Source organism: Rhinoderma darwinii, chromosome 9 (assembly GCF_050947455.1).
Source record: "Rhinoderma darwinii isolate aRhiDar2 chromosome 9, aRhiDar2.hap1, whole genome shotgun sequence".
NCBI classification, from domain to species: domain Eukaryota; kingdom Metazoa; phylum Chordata; class Amphibia; order Anura; family Rhinodermatidae; genus Rhinoderma; species Rhinoderma darwinii.
The window spans coordinates 31,743,123-31,758,710 of NC_134695.1; the positions used below are offsets into that span (position 1 = coordinate 31,743,123).

The 15,588-nt window shown below is 42.4% G+C and overlaps 1 protein-coding gene across 2 annotated transcripts in view; it reads right to left on the minus strand.

Annotated features, from left to right (window-relative positions):
* Positions 1-15,588, minus strand: part of VRK3 (VRK serine/threonine kinase 3) — a 109,071-nt gene that overhangs the window by 44,098 nt on the left and 49,385 nt on the right. For both annotated transcript variants that reach the window (XM_075837479.1, XM_075837478.1), the window contains 3 exons: positions 12,927-12,993; positions 7,481-7,562; positions 554-656 (listed from right to left, as the gene is read on the minus strand). In XM_075837479.1, the coding sequence (XP_075693594.1) occupies positions 554-656; positions 7,481-7,562; positions 12,927-12,993 (252 nt within the window). The remainder of the gene's footprint in view (positions 1-553; positions 657-7,480; positions 7,563-12,926; positions 12,994-15,588) is intronic.

A 15,588-nucleotide genomic window follows, 5' to 3' on the forward strand; every position in this document is an offset into this window, starting at 1 on the left:
CCTTTGGTGTTTTTACCAGCTTCCCTTCAGATTCAGTTTGGCTAAAGAGACTTGATTTAGGGGGTCTGTTATCCAGAAAAGCTGACTATTTATGGCCTATTGTTAGGGCAATATCTTTCACCAGTGTCAGTTTGGAACTTCCTACCTCACTTGTCTGAGCTACAATACGAACAGGTTACAAAGGCCTACACTAGCCAGCCTTTCATGAGGCAATATTTAACTTGCGATATTCCTGGCAGCGACGATCGGCAGAATATGTGATTGGCTAGAAGTAAGGACATGCGACAGATCGGCTGAAGTGACCAGCCAATAAATAATCATTCTGAGCAAGTATCAAGAAATGCCAATCTATGCCTTCTTCTTGCCAGCATCACCACTAAGGCAAGGTGATTGGCTGCAGAAGTCACATGGATGTAATGGGACATCATCACTTATTTCTTATTTTGAGTTGACATATTTGAGTTTAGAACCACATACCAGTTTCTCATTTACACGCACATTTTAAGGTATGTAAATAATGCAGGGAAAAAAAATGTAAATCATGGTTACATACCATCCTGTACAGAATATGACAGAGCGCTCGCTCAGATAGTTCACCATTGTTTTCATTGATGATCGTCTGAAGATTACGTCCCAGTGCAGAAAACACTAAAAACCTGTAGCAAAATAGATGGTAAATTTAGAGTAAAAAAAAAACAGTAAAAAAACAAACAAACTTATGACTTCTTTGGAAATTAACCCTATTGTTTTTAATTCTATCATGCGTTTAAATTATTTTAAAAGAAAACATCTACTGGCACTCATAAAATGTAACATTTTATTATAGTCAGAAAAGGGTAAAAATCAAGGATTTCTCTTACACATTCCGAGCACAAAGGCTCTTCATTATATCACTTTTGTACACTGCTATTTTTGATGTTGTAAAAAAAAAAAACAAGCTCAGAAAAGTCAGGAAACCACGGTGGCATGGGCCCTCAACCTGGCACTTATGCGCATAATGCGGTTAACTCCTTCCCTCTTTTGACCTTCCTGACAGAATCATTTTTCAAATCGGACATGTTTCACTTTATGTGGTAATAACTTCGGAATGCTGTTACCTAGTCAAGCAATTCTGAGATGGTTTTCTCGTGACAAATTGGACTTTATGTTACTGGTAAAATGTGCTCAGTACATTCAGTATTTGTGAAAAACACCAAAATGTAGAAAAAAATTGCAAAAATGTGCATTTTTCAAAATGTATATGTATCTTCTTGAAAGACAGGCAGTTATACCACACAAAATTGTTGCTAATTAACATCCCCATATGTCTACTTTAGATCGGCATCGTTTTTTGAACATCCTTTTATTTTCTAGGACGTTCGTTACGAGGCTTAGAACTTTAGCAGCAATTTCTCACATTTTCAATAAAATTTCAAAGGCTATTTTTACAGGGGCCAGTTCAGTTCTGAAGTGGCTTTTAGGGCCTTATATATTAGAAACCCCAAAACAGTCACCCCATTTTAAAAACTGGACCCCTCAAAGTATTCAAAACAGCATTTAGAAAGTTTCTTAACCATTTAGTTGTTTCACAGGAATTAAAGCAAAGTAGAGGTATATTTATTGCCCAGGTTCTGCAGATTAAGTTAATATGCCACATGTGGCCCTAGTGTGCTTATGGACTGAAGCATCGGCCTCAGAAGCAAAGGAGCACCTAGAGGATTTTGGGAGCTTCTTTTTATTAGAATATATTTTAAGCACCATGTCAGGTTTGAAGGGCTCTTGCAGTGCCAAAACAGTGGAAATCCCCCAAAAGTGACCCCACCTGGGAAACTACACACCTCAAGGAAATTATCTAGGGGTATAGTGAGAATTTTGACCCCACAGGTTTATTGTAGAAATTACTTGAAGTAGGCTGTAAAAATTAAAATCTACATTTTTTCAAAGAAAATGTAGGTTTAGCAAATTTTTTTTTCATTTCCACAAGGACTAAAGGGGAAAAAGCACCGCAAAATTTGTAAAGCAATTTCTCTCGAGTAAAACAATACCCCACATGTGGCAATAAACAGCTGTTTAGATACACGGCAGGGCTTAAAACGGAAAGAGTGCTATTTGGCGCTCAAATTTAGCAGGAATGGTTTGCGGAGGCCATGTCGCATTTGCAAAGCCCATGAGGGAACAAAACAGGGGAAACCCCCAAGTGACCCCATTTTGGAAACTACACCCATTGAGGAAATTATCTAGGGGTGTAGTGAGCATTTTGACCCCACAGGTGTTTCATAGAATTTATTAGAATTGGGCAGTGAAAATAAAAACAATCCTTTTTCTTCAATAAGACGTAGCTTTCGCTCAAAATATTTAATTTTCTCAAGAAATAAAGAACCCCAACATTTGTAAAGCAATTTCTCCAGAGTACGGCAATACCCCATATGTGGTCATAAACTTCTGTTTTTGTACACTGCAGGGCTCAAAAGGGTAGGAGCGGCATTTGGCTTTTGGAGTGCAGATTTTGCTGGATTGGTTTCTGGTCGCTATGTCGCATTTGCAAAGCCCCTGTGGGACCTAAACAGTGGAAACCCACAAGAAGTGACCACATTTTGGAAACTACACCCCTCAAGGTATTCACCTAGGGGTGTAGTGAGCATGTTCACCCCGCAGGTGTTTTGCAGAAATTAGTGTGCCAATATGTGGTGCCCAGCTTGTGCCACCATAACAAGACAGCTCTCTAATTACTATGCTGTGTTTCCCGGTTTTAGAAACACCCTACATGTGGCCCTAATCTTTTGCATGGACATTGGACAGGGCTCAGGAGTGAAAGAGTACCATGTAAACTTGAGGCCTAATTTGGCGATTTTTTTTTTTTATACAGCGTTCACCATGCATTATAAATGACATGTTAACTTTATTCTGCGGGTCAGTCTGATTCCGGCGATAAAAAAGTGCTATAAATTTGGTATGTTTTACAACGTTTTGCACAATAAAATTTGTTTTATAATAAGAATGAATTTTTTCTGTCACCACGTCGTAAGAACCATAACTTTTAAATTTTTTCACCGACGGAGCTGTATGAGGGATTGTTTTTAGCGACACGAGCTATAGTTTATATAGGTACCATTTTTGGATACATGCGACTTTTTGATCACTTTTTATTTCAATTTTTGTAGGGTAAAGTGACCAAAAAACTGAAATACTGGCATTGTTTTGTAAGTTTTTGTTTTCTTGTGCCGTTCACCACGTGGAATAAATAACATAATATTTTTATAGTTCAGGCCGTTACGGACGTGGCGATACGCAATATGTATGGTTTATTTTTTTCAATAATAAAGGACTTGATAAAGGAATCTTTTATTATATTTTTTAAAACTTTTTTTTCACTTTTCTTTAGTTCCACTAGGGGACTTCAAGGTCCAACTGTCAGTTTTTTTTCTAATACATTGCACTACCTATGTAGTGCAATGTATTAGATCTGTCACTCACTGACATCAAGCCGATTAAGCATCGCCTTCCATAATGGCAGAGCAGGAGGCCATTGTTAGGTCTCCTGTTGCCATAGTAGCAGTCGCCAGCTCTGATTGCATGGCAGGGCTGGCAATCTGCTGACAACCACAAAGATGCAGCGATCGCTGCATCTGAGGGGTTAATGGCGGGGATCGGAGCTAGCTCCGCTAGCCATCTTGCCGATGGCTACGGTAGCCTTTCCGGCCCCGCCTCCGGGCGGGGGCTGGAAGTTTTCCGTGCTAGGCAGACCGGGAGGCCAGTATTAGGCCTCCGGTTGCCATTTCAGCCACCAACACCCCAGCAATTTCATTGTTGGGGTGTCGATGAGCTGCAAACACCTTAAATGCAGCGATCGCTTTTGACCGCTGCATTTAAAAAGTTAATGGCAGGGATCTAAGCAAACTTCGATCCCCGCCATTACAGCAGGGTGTCAGCTGTAAGATACAGCTGACAACCGGGTATGATGGCACCGACTCAGCTTCTGAGCTGGTGCCATCCATTTGTCGTAAGTATATGACATTTTGCGGGAAGCACTGGCTTTCCATGACGTATACTTATGACAAATGTCGGGAAGAGTTAAGAAGCAGAAGATATAAAGTATTTCTACATACAGCAACATCTCATCATGTCTGTCAGTGTCTGAGGAGCAGATCTTACATTCTTCTCCCTTTCGCCTTTGTGTTGTGAGTTACTTTATAAATTAGCTAGAGACAGGGAATACAGGCACAGTGAAGTAATTGTTTATCATTATTCCACCATTAGTCCCATTCGCTTAGCCCATGTTGCCCCAATACATTGTGTGTGTATATGTGCGTACGTTTGCATGTGTGTGTGTGTATGCGTGGTGGTCACAGGACGCCATGTCTAGTCATATTCAGTTAGCCTGTGGATGCATTAGACTAGACTAATCTGTGGGCTGTGCCATTCCACTGTGACAGGGGCCTCATGCACTATAATCTATTATATAACCGAGAAGGACGTGGTGTCCGAAGCTCACATACAGCTCCGCCCACAGCCCAACCGCCAGTTAGCTCTGCCCACAGCCAGAAGACTGAGGAAGGAGATGAGTGATTAGTGGCGTAGCTATAATGCCCCCTCTCCCTCCCATACACAGTATAATGCCCCCCTCCCTCCAATACACAGTATAATAGCCCCCCCTCCCTCCCATACACAGTATAATGCCCCCCCTCCCTCCCATACACAGTATAATGCCCCCATCCCATACACAGTATAATGCCCCCCCATCCCTCCCATACACAGTATAATGCCCCCCCATACACAGTATAATGCCCCCCCATCCCTCCCATACACAGTATAATGCCCCCCATCCCTCCCATACACAGTATAATGCCCCCCCTCCCTCCCATACACAGTATAATGCCCCCCTCCCTCCCATACACAGTATAATGCCCCCCCTCCCTCCCATACACAGTATAATGCCCCCCCTCCCTCCCATACACAGTATAATGCCCCCCCTCCCTCCCATACACAGTATAATGCCCCCCTCTCCCTCCCATACACTGTATAATGCCCCCATCTGCACGGACCTAATAGAAAAATAATAACAGAAATACTCACCTATCCCCGTTCCTCCGCCGGGTGGAGGATCCTTCTACTCTGGTCTGTGCGATGTGAGTGACTCGGTGCAGGCAGGCGCGATGACGTCACTACATCACGCCTGCCTTCGCCGAGCCGCTCACAGCACACTGAGCACAGTGCAGTGCACAGTCCACCTGTCGTGGGAACAGGGATAGAGAAGTATATATGTTATTATTTTTCTATTAGATCCGTACAGATGGGGGGTGTCAGGGATTATTAGCCTGTATATTGCTTGCAAAAACATTATTACTTTACATAAACTAAATATCAGTATATTTCACAAATAATTTGAATGTATGCAACAAGATAGAGTCTGCATAAGGAACACGCCTATGGAAGACACCGCCCCTGGAATGCAAGAGGAGTGTACAGATGAACTCACAACTGAATAGAGCCAATGGGGCTTAAGCACGTCCCACCTTCCTACAGAGAAGATTTTTTGTAACTCTTTGTTCGATAAAGTTCAGTTGTACTTCCTACTTCACTGAGGGAGGATCTTTACCAACAACTCTTTGTCTGGTGCATTTCTTCCATGCATGCCCTCAGTTTCCAATTTACAGAGGTGGTTATTCGGTGTGAAACAACAGGGAAAGGAACCCTGTCAGGGGCATTATACTGTGTATGGGAGGGAGGGGGGCATTATACTGTGTACGGGAGGGAGGGGGGGCACTATACTGTGTACGGGAGGGGGAGGGGGGCAGCTATGAGGGGCACTATACTGTGGGAGGAGCTGATAAGGGGGGGCATTAGTGTCAAATATTTTTATATATATAAATCCATGAAACAAATGGCTAGTCTGAACACAGCCTACTAATACCTAGACCTGTTAGCAAGAACAAATGATCAAGTTCACCACAGTTGCCAAATGGTATGAAGTAGATATTAGACCTGCACACACAGAGCAATCCAGAACAAAGTGTTTTCTAGGATATGCTGTGTTTTTTAGGATATGCTGTGTTTTTTATCACGATTGTATGGCATTTGCACATTGCCTTCAAATAGAGCAAAAAACACATGTAAAAATCCTAATTCCAGGTTAACATTGAGGCAGTTCATAGATGATTTGACAGTACACACTTTAATACCAGCAGATTCTTGCTTTTTAACCCTTAAGGGTCAATGGACACTATGTGTATTACATGCGGTTTTGCCGCACGTATTTGCATGCGGCGAAACCGCAGCGTAATACAGTACCAGCATCGACAATGAGATTCCAGGGAATTTCTTGTCCACGCTGCAGTATTTTTCGGGACGTAAATTGACCCGCGGTGCGAATTTAGTATTTTTGATGTGCATTGTGATGCGTTTTACGTGCTGAAATGCGCATCACAAACCTCTATTCTCCTGTTTATCCTCTGCTACTGTGAAAGGTATTTGTGATATTACTGCACACACTACAGTCAGCACCGTTAATGATGGCTGCACTGACTGATTTAACTCACTACCAAGAGGGAGGTAACATGAAGAGCAAGAGCCAAGTTTATTGGGTCTTGCACACTGGACCACAGGAGGGACAAGTCATTATTGGCGCAAGCAGTCACCCGCTTCTTTCGTTGGAGCAAAAGGTTGTGGGCGGGCGGGCGAGGAGGCGGGCTCAAGGTATCCTGCTGTGTGTTGCTGAGGCCCGACTATGGCCACTGATGGTGGGTCATGTGACCCATCCATCAGCGGCCATATCCGGATCGCACTGCCGCACTGCAAATTGGTGAGTGGCTCGCGACCCCCCCGGAGGTCTTCACACGCAATTGCTTTTTTTATGCCCATTTTACCCCACAAATAATGTTTTTTCAGTTTCTCGGTACATTATGTGGTACATTAATGAGTGCCATGAAAAACTACAACTTGTCCCACAAAAAACAAGTCTTCATACGGCTGTGTCGACGAAAAAATAAAAAAAAAGTTATGGCTTTTGGAAGACTGGGAGGAAAAAACTAAATATGGAAAAACGAAAATTGGCTGTGTCATTAGGGGTTAAGTTTAATACCATCATATGGGTCAGTTCACACAATTTTTTTTTGGTGCGGGTTTTGACACGGAAACCGGGTCGAAATCAGCAGCAGAAAACTTCCCTGATTGCTTGGGAGGCAAAGTGGCATGCTCTTTCTTCAAGCGGTTTCCACCTCCGACCTCCCATTAAAATCAGTGGGAGGCAAAAAAATAACCTGCGGTGCTCGTTTTGAGCATTTTTTGCGCATGTTTTTTCAGTTCAGCAGCCATGGGCAAAAAAACGCAGCAAAAAACTTGAAAAAAAGCAGCTAAAAACGCTGGCAATTCCTGAAGGAAATTTGAGGCAGATTTTTTCTGCCTTTCAAAAAAACTGAGTGTGAACTAGGCCTATGTTTAATTAATTTGAGTTTAGTTTATGCAGCATTTACAGCATACAGAGCAAACCGGAGTTAGTTGTTACCTGTAATCGTCATGTACTCCAAAACCAATACAATTTGGAATCCCCAGTGCAGGGCAATTGTAAGACTTCTTCCATTTATCAACTGAGGGGGGAAAAAACAGACACATTAACAGATTTGTTATGTAGTTATTTTGGTTTCTGACTAGGCATTCATTTTTACTTTAAAAGACAGTGACAGATAGTAAAAATACCAACTGTTCCAAAGATTTCTAAGAATTTTGGAAATGCTATGGCATGAGGTGCCAGTCCTTTCAATATTTCGTGCCAAGAATATGCTACAAGTAGGGTGTACAGATCAGCTGGTTATTCATACTGTAATTGAATGACTAATATGTGTGTGTGTGTGTGTGTGTGTGTGTGTGTGTGTGTGTGTGTGTGTGTACACACGTGTGTGTCTATATATATATAGTCCCAGTTCTGGGTGTATGTGCAGCGTAGGTTCCCACCTTACAGAGGTCGCCTTGTCGTGGCAGGTGGGCAAACACTTTTTGATCAAAATGTGCACTAAGAACCTCCCTATTACAAGTAGATTTAGCTTTAGTGCATATTTATTTATATTTAGTGGTTTAGGTGGCATTAGTGTCGCAGTGTGCTGTCGCCATTCTTTTTCTTCTATCTATATATATATATATATATATATATATATATATATATATATGTGTGTGTGTGTGTGTGTGTGTGTGTGTGTGTGTGTGTGTGTGTGTGTGTGTGTGTGTGTGTGTGTTTTCCTGGCCTCCAGATTACTCCCTTGGCAACATATGATGGAGGAAATTGTCACTAGTTCTATCACTTCATGTTTACATTGCAGCACACTGACTTGCAGTAAAGAATAAAAACACCCTAAAAGTGTCGGTGTAAGGGTTAGTTCACACGTACCATAAATACAGCGGATTTTCTGCAACGGCTTTCGTTGCAGAAAATCCGCAGCATAATACAGTAGCAGCAAAGTGGCAGAGATTTGAACAAATGTCATTCACATGCTGCGTAAATGAGCGGAAAAAACTCCTAGTGAAGGCCCCCCCAGGTCTGCCATCTTTGTACTCCTTTGAAGCCCTGCCTCCGTGATTTTAGAATCACGATATACTGCAATACATTAGTAAAAATATATCCTTTTTTCCTATTTTTCTCTAAAGCAATGTTTAAAAAAAATAACTAAAAGTTAACATAACTTTTATCGCTGCACCGTATAAGTCCAAACTATCACAATATAGCATTGTCTAACCCGGTCGGTGAATGCCGTGTAAAAAAAACAATATAAATAAATATATATATATATATATATATATCATGCAAATTGCTGTTTTTAGGTCACCCTGGCTAAAAAAAAAAAGGAATAAAAATTGACCAAAAAGTAACATGTACTCCAAAATTATATTGGTGAAAACGACAGCCCGCCCTGCAAAATGTAAGCCCTCACACCGCTAAATTGATGGAAATATGAAAAAGTTATGGCTCTCACTTTTTTTTTTTTTAGCAAATCGTTTTTTTTGTTTTTTTTTAAGAGTGGTAAAATATAAAGCAAAACATATAAATTTGGTATCACCGTAATCGTATTAACCTGTAGAACCTGCAAAAAACAAGCCCTCATATGGCTATGTCGACGAAGAAATAAAAATAGTTATGGCTTTTGGAAGGCAGGGAGGAAAAAACGAAAATGAAAAAACTGAAATTGGCCACGTCCTTAAGGGGTTAATGATCACTGTCAAACCACGATACAGTTACGTTGCAAGCATAATTGACATCAGAAAATACAGCGATATTTCAGTTTTGTTACGCTGGGTATTTTTGCAAAACTGCTAATAGAAAGGAGGATTGAATGCTTAACCCCTCCACGACTGATATACAGCTATATACGTTCCAACTGCCGATGCCCCATGCAGTGTTCACGTATATAAACATTGGCAGCCTGGAACAGGGTTTAATGAGTGCAGTGCTGCTTCATTGTAAGCAGCGCTGCACTCATGTCTGCCGGGGCTTTAAGAACTCAAAAATACCCCCCCTGTAGATAGCGCCACCTAAGCTCCCTCTAGGAGCGGAATCCCCTGGCCAGAGCACTCTGGCCGTGGATTTCCCCTCCTAGACAGAGCCAGCAATGTCTCTCCATCCCCCCTGTAGATATTGCCAACCTCCTGCATATAGCATCACGCCTCCTGTAGATAGCACACCACCCCACCTGGAAATCAAATCACCCCCCCTGTAGATCGCGCCACTTAAAAGGTAATGTGTCGCTAGAAAAAATTTTTTTTTTAGTTAAACAGTTAATGTATAAATGATTAAACATTGTTCTAATTTTTTTCACGAGTCAGGAAATATTATAAATTAGATTCTAATTTATAACATTTCCCAGTGCTGGTCACTAGATGGAGCAATTCCCAAAATTGCAGAATTGGCATGTGGTAAAGCAACCACATTGCTTTATGCGGCAAAATTTGGAGAAAACACACTCGCTCTAGTGAGCTCACAGAATCCCCCCTCCCTTATCCTGGCTAGTGCCAGGAGAAAGGAGGGGATTGAACGGTCAAACCTCCTACACTGTGTGTCTCCATTTTTTGAGCGAACACACAGTGTATTAGGTTTACATACAGTAGTAATCACACACTAAAACACGTACATACACAGAAATAACTTACCTGCTCCTGCCGTCGCCGCTCCCTCCGGTCCGTCCGCTCCCTCCGCTCCAAGTGCTTGCATTAGAACACAAGTCCAGAAGCCGCGACCGGAAGTAGTAATCTTACTGTCCGGCCGTGGCTTCCAGGCCACAAGAAAATGGCGCCGTACGTCGCTCGGCCAAAGACCTTCCATTTGGACTATGTGGGAACGGCGTACAGCATAGTGAATGGAACGGCTCCCGTTCGCATTCACTATGGGGCTGTATGTGCCGTATTCCATGTCTGTATGTGTCGTTAATCGACACATACAGAGATGAAAAAAAAAATGGCAGCCCCCAGACAAGAAAAAGTTCAAAAATAAAAAAAAGTAAAACACAAACACAGAAATAAATAAAAATGTTTTTAATAAAACACTAAAAGCAAATTGATATAAAAAAATGTTTTTCCGCGACACCCGTCCTTTAAGCTCCCTCTAGGAGCAGAATCCACGGTCAGATCGCTCTGGCCGGCGATTCCACTCCTAGAGGGAGCCCCTGACGTCTCTGTCCATATACAGAGACGTCAGGGGTTCCCTCTGGGAGCAGAATCCCCGGCCAGAGCGCTCTGATCGGGGCTTCTGCTCTTAGAGGGAGCTTAGGTGCAGGGGGGTCTGGCACCATCTACAGGGGCACTAGCTACAGGGGACACTGTGGCGATATCTACATGGGAACTGTGTGTGGCCCTATGTGGGTACTATCTACAGTGGGAACTGTGGCACTATGTGGGCACTGTGGCACTAACTATCAACTTTCCCTGGGTTGAGACCTATCACACCGTTTCTAATTATTAATTTTATATATCATTTAGGGAACACCAAAAAGGGTGGGGGAATTCTTTTAGGGAGTTAATTACATTTACTCATATTTTTTGTTTCGTTTCTGAACATTCCAAGGGAGGGATAGATTTACATGGGGAGGTAGTAGTGAATTTTTTCAGACTGTAAAACAAATTTTACCCCTTATGATTCCTGGATAATTAAATCCTGGACTTGATCACCCACAAATTAATATTTTTTTTATTAACACAGTTAATTGTGCAGGAGCCCACATCGGTCTATTCAGAACACGAACCCCCACAAGTGTGCTTGAAATAAAAAATAAATGTGGGCATTGCATTTATTAGTAGATAAAGCCAACATGTGCGGCCTATGCCACCCCTGAATTAATGGAGGTCATGCATTTTAGCAATGATTACAAGAATAAATTGAGGCTGTATTTCCTTTTTCTTATGACTATGTCCTGCCACATACAGCAGTTACATTCCATGTACATTACATGTTGTGCACCCGACAATTCTTCTAGAAATACGGACATTATTTTGAGGATTAGTGATCATTTACTGTCCCATAGATGGTTTTGGACACTGCCCCTTTATAATACTTCAAGCGATTGGTTGTTTTGTGCACATAGGGGTTTCTACTCTGGCGAGCAGGAGCCTGTTATGGTGTACCGCGTCGCTTGGCACCTTCGTCCCTTATATAGGGTTTGATGGAGCTAAAGAGACGTTGTACAACCAGTCACTAAAAAACAAAAACCTTGTCATGACAGCCCTGCAGGTTCTTCTATCTAGTGAACAAACTCGAGTTTGCCACATAGTTGGATACATTTTCCTCCATTTTTTGAAGATATTGCCCGTCACTCCAATACAGTTTGTTTTTTCTCTCTGACTGATTTTATATTAGGACAGAATGCGGTCCACAATGACATCATAATGGCACAGATGCGGGACAACTGCTTCTGTAACAAGACAAAGTCTCATGTACGGGCAAATACGTCTATAGCGACATGCATCTGTTATGAATACACAGTTTTACTTCTTTTGTATGCCGAACAAATGTATTAATGTGGCATATTTATAACAAAATAACCCTTTAACAGATGTTTCCTCTATTTCATGTGGAAATGTATTAAGAATTTGAAGAAACCATTATATACCCATAGTGTCTGAAATACCCATTATTTCCTCCTTTAAAACATTTTTTGGTCAGCATGCTCACTACACCCTAGATGAATACCTTTAGGGGTGTCGTTTTTAAAATGGGGTCATTTCTGTGTGGTTTCTTTTGTTCAGGCAGCTCAATGCCTCTAAATCCATTATATGGGGTCTAGAATTTATTCAATTGTGCCCTGAAACCCAAAGGGTGCTCCCCATCTTTTTGGCCCAGCCCCACATTTAGTAAGCAGATTGAACCCACAATAGAGGTATTTTTGAACACAGGAAAAACAGGGTGATAGATTTTGGGGTGCGTTTGTTCATTCTTATGTTCGCTTTACAAAGTAATCTGTCTTTAAAATTATAGAAATGTGGAAATAGAGAAAAAAAAAATTCCCAAAATTTCAGCAATTTTTGTCTTTTTTTTCTTCATTTGCGCAAATCGTATCAGTCTACATTTAACGCCTAAATAAAGTACAATATGTGACGAAAAAACAAATGTCAGAATTACTTGGATATGCAAAGCTATTGTCTGATAAATTCAGACATACCAGAGTTGAAAAATATGGCTTGGTCATTAAAGGTCCAAACAAGATTGGTCATTAAGGGGTTAATCATCAGTTACTGAAGGGAATTAATTGGTGGGGCATATAAAAACACGCTCTATAGAATAGATCTATAAAAAGGGAGATTCCTGGGTATTACAAGATCCAGTTTTTTTAAATAAAGCAATGGTGATGTCCGTAGGCTTTCATGTTGCTATGGGTGCGGTTTTGAAAGTACAGGTGAGATAACAGCTCTCAAGAAATACACATGCACAATATTACCTATATAATCTATTTTTGATTTGTACAGCGGGAAAATACCTGTCATTTTCCTAGCCGCTCTTTGGAAGAAGTTCTGCTCATGGAAAATTTTTCCATCTTTGGCATCCTGCATTTTAAAAAGAGAGAAAAGCAGTCAGAAAAAAAGAAAAGTAAAAAAACAAAACATAAGTAGGTTGAACCCTCTTCAAGTTGCCCGTCCCCTGGAATAACAGTGATCAACTGTGCTGGGACCCCAAAAGATTAAATTATTGTCCAGTGTCACTAGCAGGATTTTGCTGGAGGCTTGTATAGCACTATCAGTATGTTTTTTTCTCATAATATTACACCATTCTGGTGACAAGTAAAAATAAAGTAAACTGTTGATTTACCAACTGTTACAGGCTCAATTATTAAGGGGTTAAAACCCTTTTAGACGGGCCAATTATCGGGCAAACGAGCGTTCACGTAACGTTCGTTACCGATCATTGCCCTGTGTAAACAGGGCAACGATCAGCCGATGGACGAGCAAACACTCGTTCATCAACGGATTGGATAGTTTATGCATATTATCATGGTCGGCATCACATTTCTTTGTGTAACCAGGGATACGTGCTGCCGACATGATAGAAATGTATGGGGACTAGCCATTGGAAAAGGGTAAGTAAGTGGGGGGCAATCAGGGTCAATATGCAATTTATACCATTCTATTGGCAGACCATCCAGACCAGGGTTTTCCTGTTTAGAAAGGAGCCAATAGCCTCTATTATTTCTTCTATGGTGAGATCAGCTTCCAAAAAATTAACATCCTCACTATCCAGGGCTGGGAACATAATGGTATCTAAATACGCCTTCAGTTCAGGTGGATTATTTGAAACCTTAGAGGCAGTGGCGTAACTACCGCGGTAGCAGCCGTAGCGGACGCTACGGGGCCCGGGGCTTGAGGGGGCCCGTGCCGCCAGCCGACAGGCCCCTCCATATGCCCGGTGGCGCCGCTGGCAGCCGTTATGGCTGATACAGTGGTAGCGCCGTTACTATGGGGCCCGCGCCGCCGAGCCTCAAGTATGGGCTGGGCGACACAGGCCCTCTCATGTCTGTAGGTGTCGCTAGCACTGGAGGGGGCCCCGGTGCTATCGGCAGCCAAATACATGCATTAGCACTGAATGCCCGACCATCCAGTGCCTTACGATGACATCGCGCCGCTTCCATGCTTGGAAGGTGCTGATTGACAGTGCAAGTCATTCTGCCCCGCCAATCAGCGTCATTGGATGACGCTCGTTCATCTCCAGCAGACATGCTCAGAAGAGAACATGTCTGCATCGCCAGTCAACAGTGTTGGAACGGGATCATGTGAGTATGTAAAGTTTATATATTTTTTTTCTCATAAAATGTGAGTGGAATTATCTATAGTGGGGGGGGGGTCTATCTACAGGGGGGGGGGTTGTCTTTATGTGGGTCATTATATACAGGGGGGCTACATGTGGGCCACTATATACAGGGGGGGTTTATATGTGGGGCACTAGCTACAGGGGAGGTCTGTATGTGGGGCACAATCTACAGGGGGGTCTATATGTGGGGATGTGGGCCACTATATACAGGGGGCTCTATATGTGGGCCACTATATACAGGGGGCTCTATATGTGGGCCACTATATACAGGGGGCTCTATATGTGGGCCACTATATACAGGGGGCTCTATATGTGGGCCACTATATACAGGGGGCTCTATATGTGGGCCACTATATACAGGGGGGGGGTCTATATGTGGGGATGTGGGGCACGATCTACAGGGGGGTCTATATATGGGACACTATATACGGGGTGGGTTACCTGTGGGGCACTAGCAACAGGGTGGCTATATGTAGTGCACAGTCTACAGGGTTGGGCTATATGTGGGACACTATATACAGGGGGAGCTATATGTGAGAGACTATCTACAGAGGTGGGCTATACGTGGAGCACTATCTATAGGGGAAGCTATATGTAGGGCAGCACGGTGGCTCAGTGGTGAGCACTATTTCCTTGCAGCTCTGGAGTGCATATGTGGGCAGTATCTACAGGGGCTTCTATGTAGGTCACTATCCACAGGGGCTCTATGGGGGTCACTATCTACAGGGGGCACGGTGTGTGTGTGTGTGTGTGTGTGTGTGTGTGTGTGACACAGTGTATGGTACTATTAGAATCAGGGACACAGTGTATGGCGCTATTATAGAGTTGCCGTGTATGGCACTATTATATTTAGAGGTGTTCAGAATTTAACTTTGTTTATAGGTGCAGAAATGTTTTAAAAGTGAGAAGCTGAAGACATCTGAGCGGAAAACTACAGAAATGGGTCATGGCCGGTTGAAATCCATCATAGATGTGTGGACTGGAGGGAGAAGAAAAACTAGAATCTGAGACGTCACCAGTGAGTCACTTAATGTAAATGTTTATTCTGCCTCTAATCAGCACTGTAGTCACTTTATGATCTGCAGCGAGATTATAATGATATGATTTTTTTTGTGAAACAGCATCTCCCAGCATATCCTTACCATTGTTCAGGCCATGCTGGGAGCTGTAGTTTTACGCCGTACAAACCTATACGGCAGGGGTTGCACTAAATTGGGCTGTATTTATGTACGGAGGTTGGTTCTGGTGCTGTATATATGTATGGGCTTGGTTCTAGTGCTGTATATATGTACTGAGCTTTGTTCTGGTGCTGTATATATGTATAGGCTTGGTTCTAG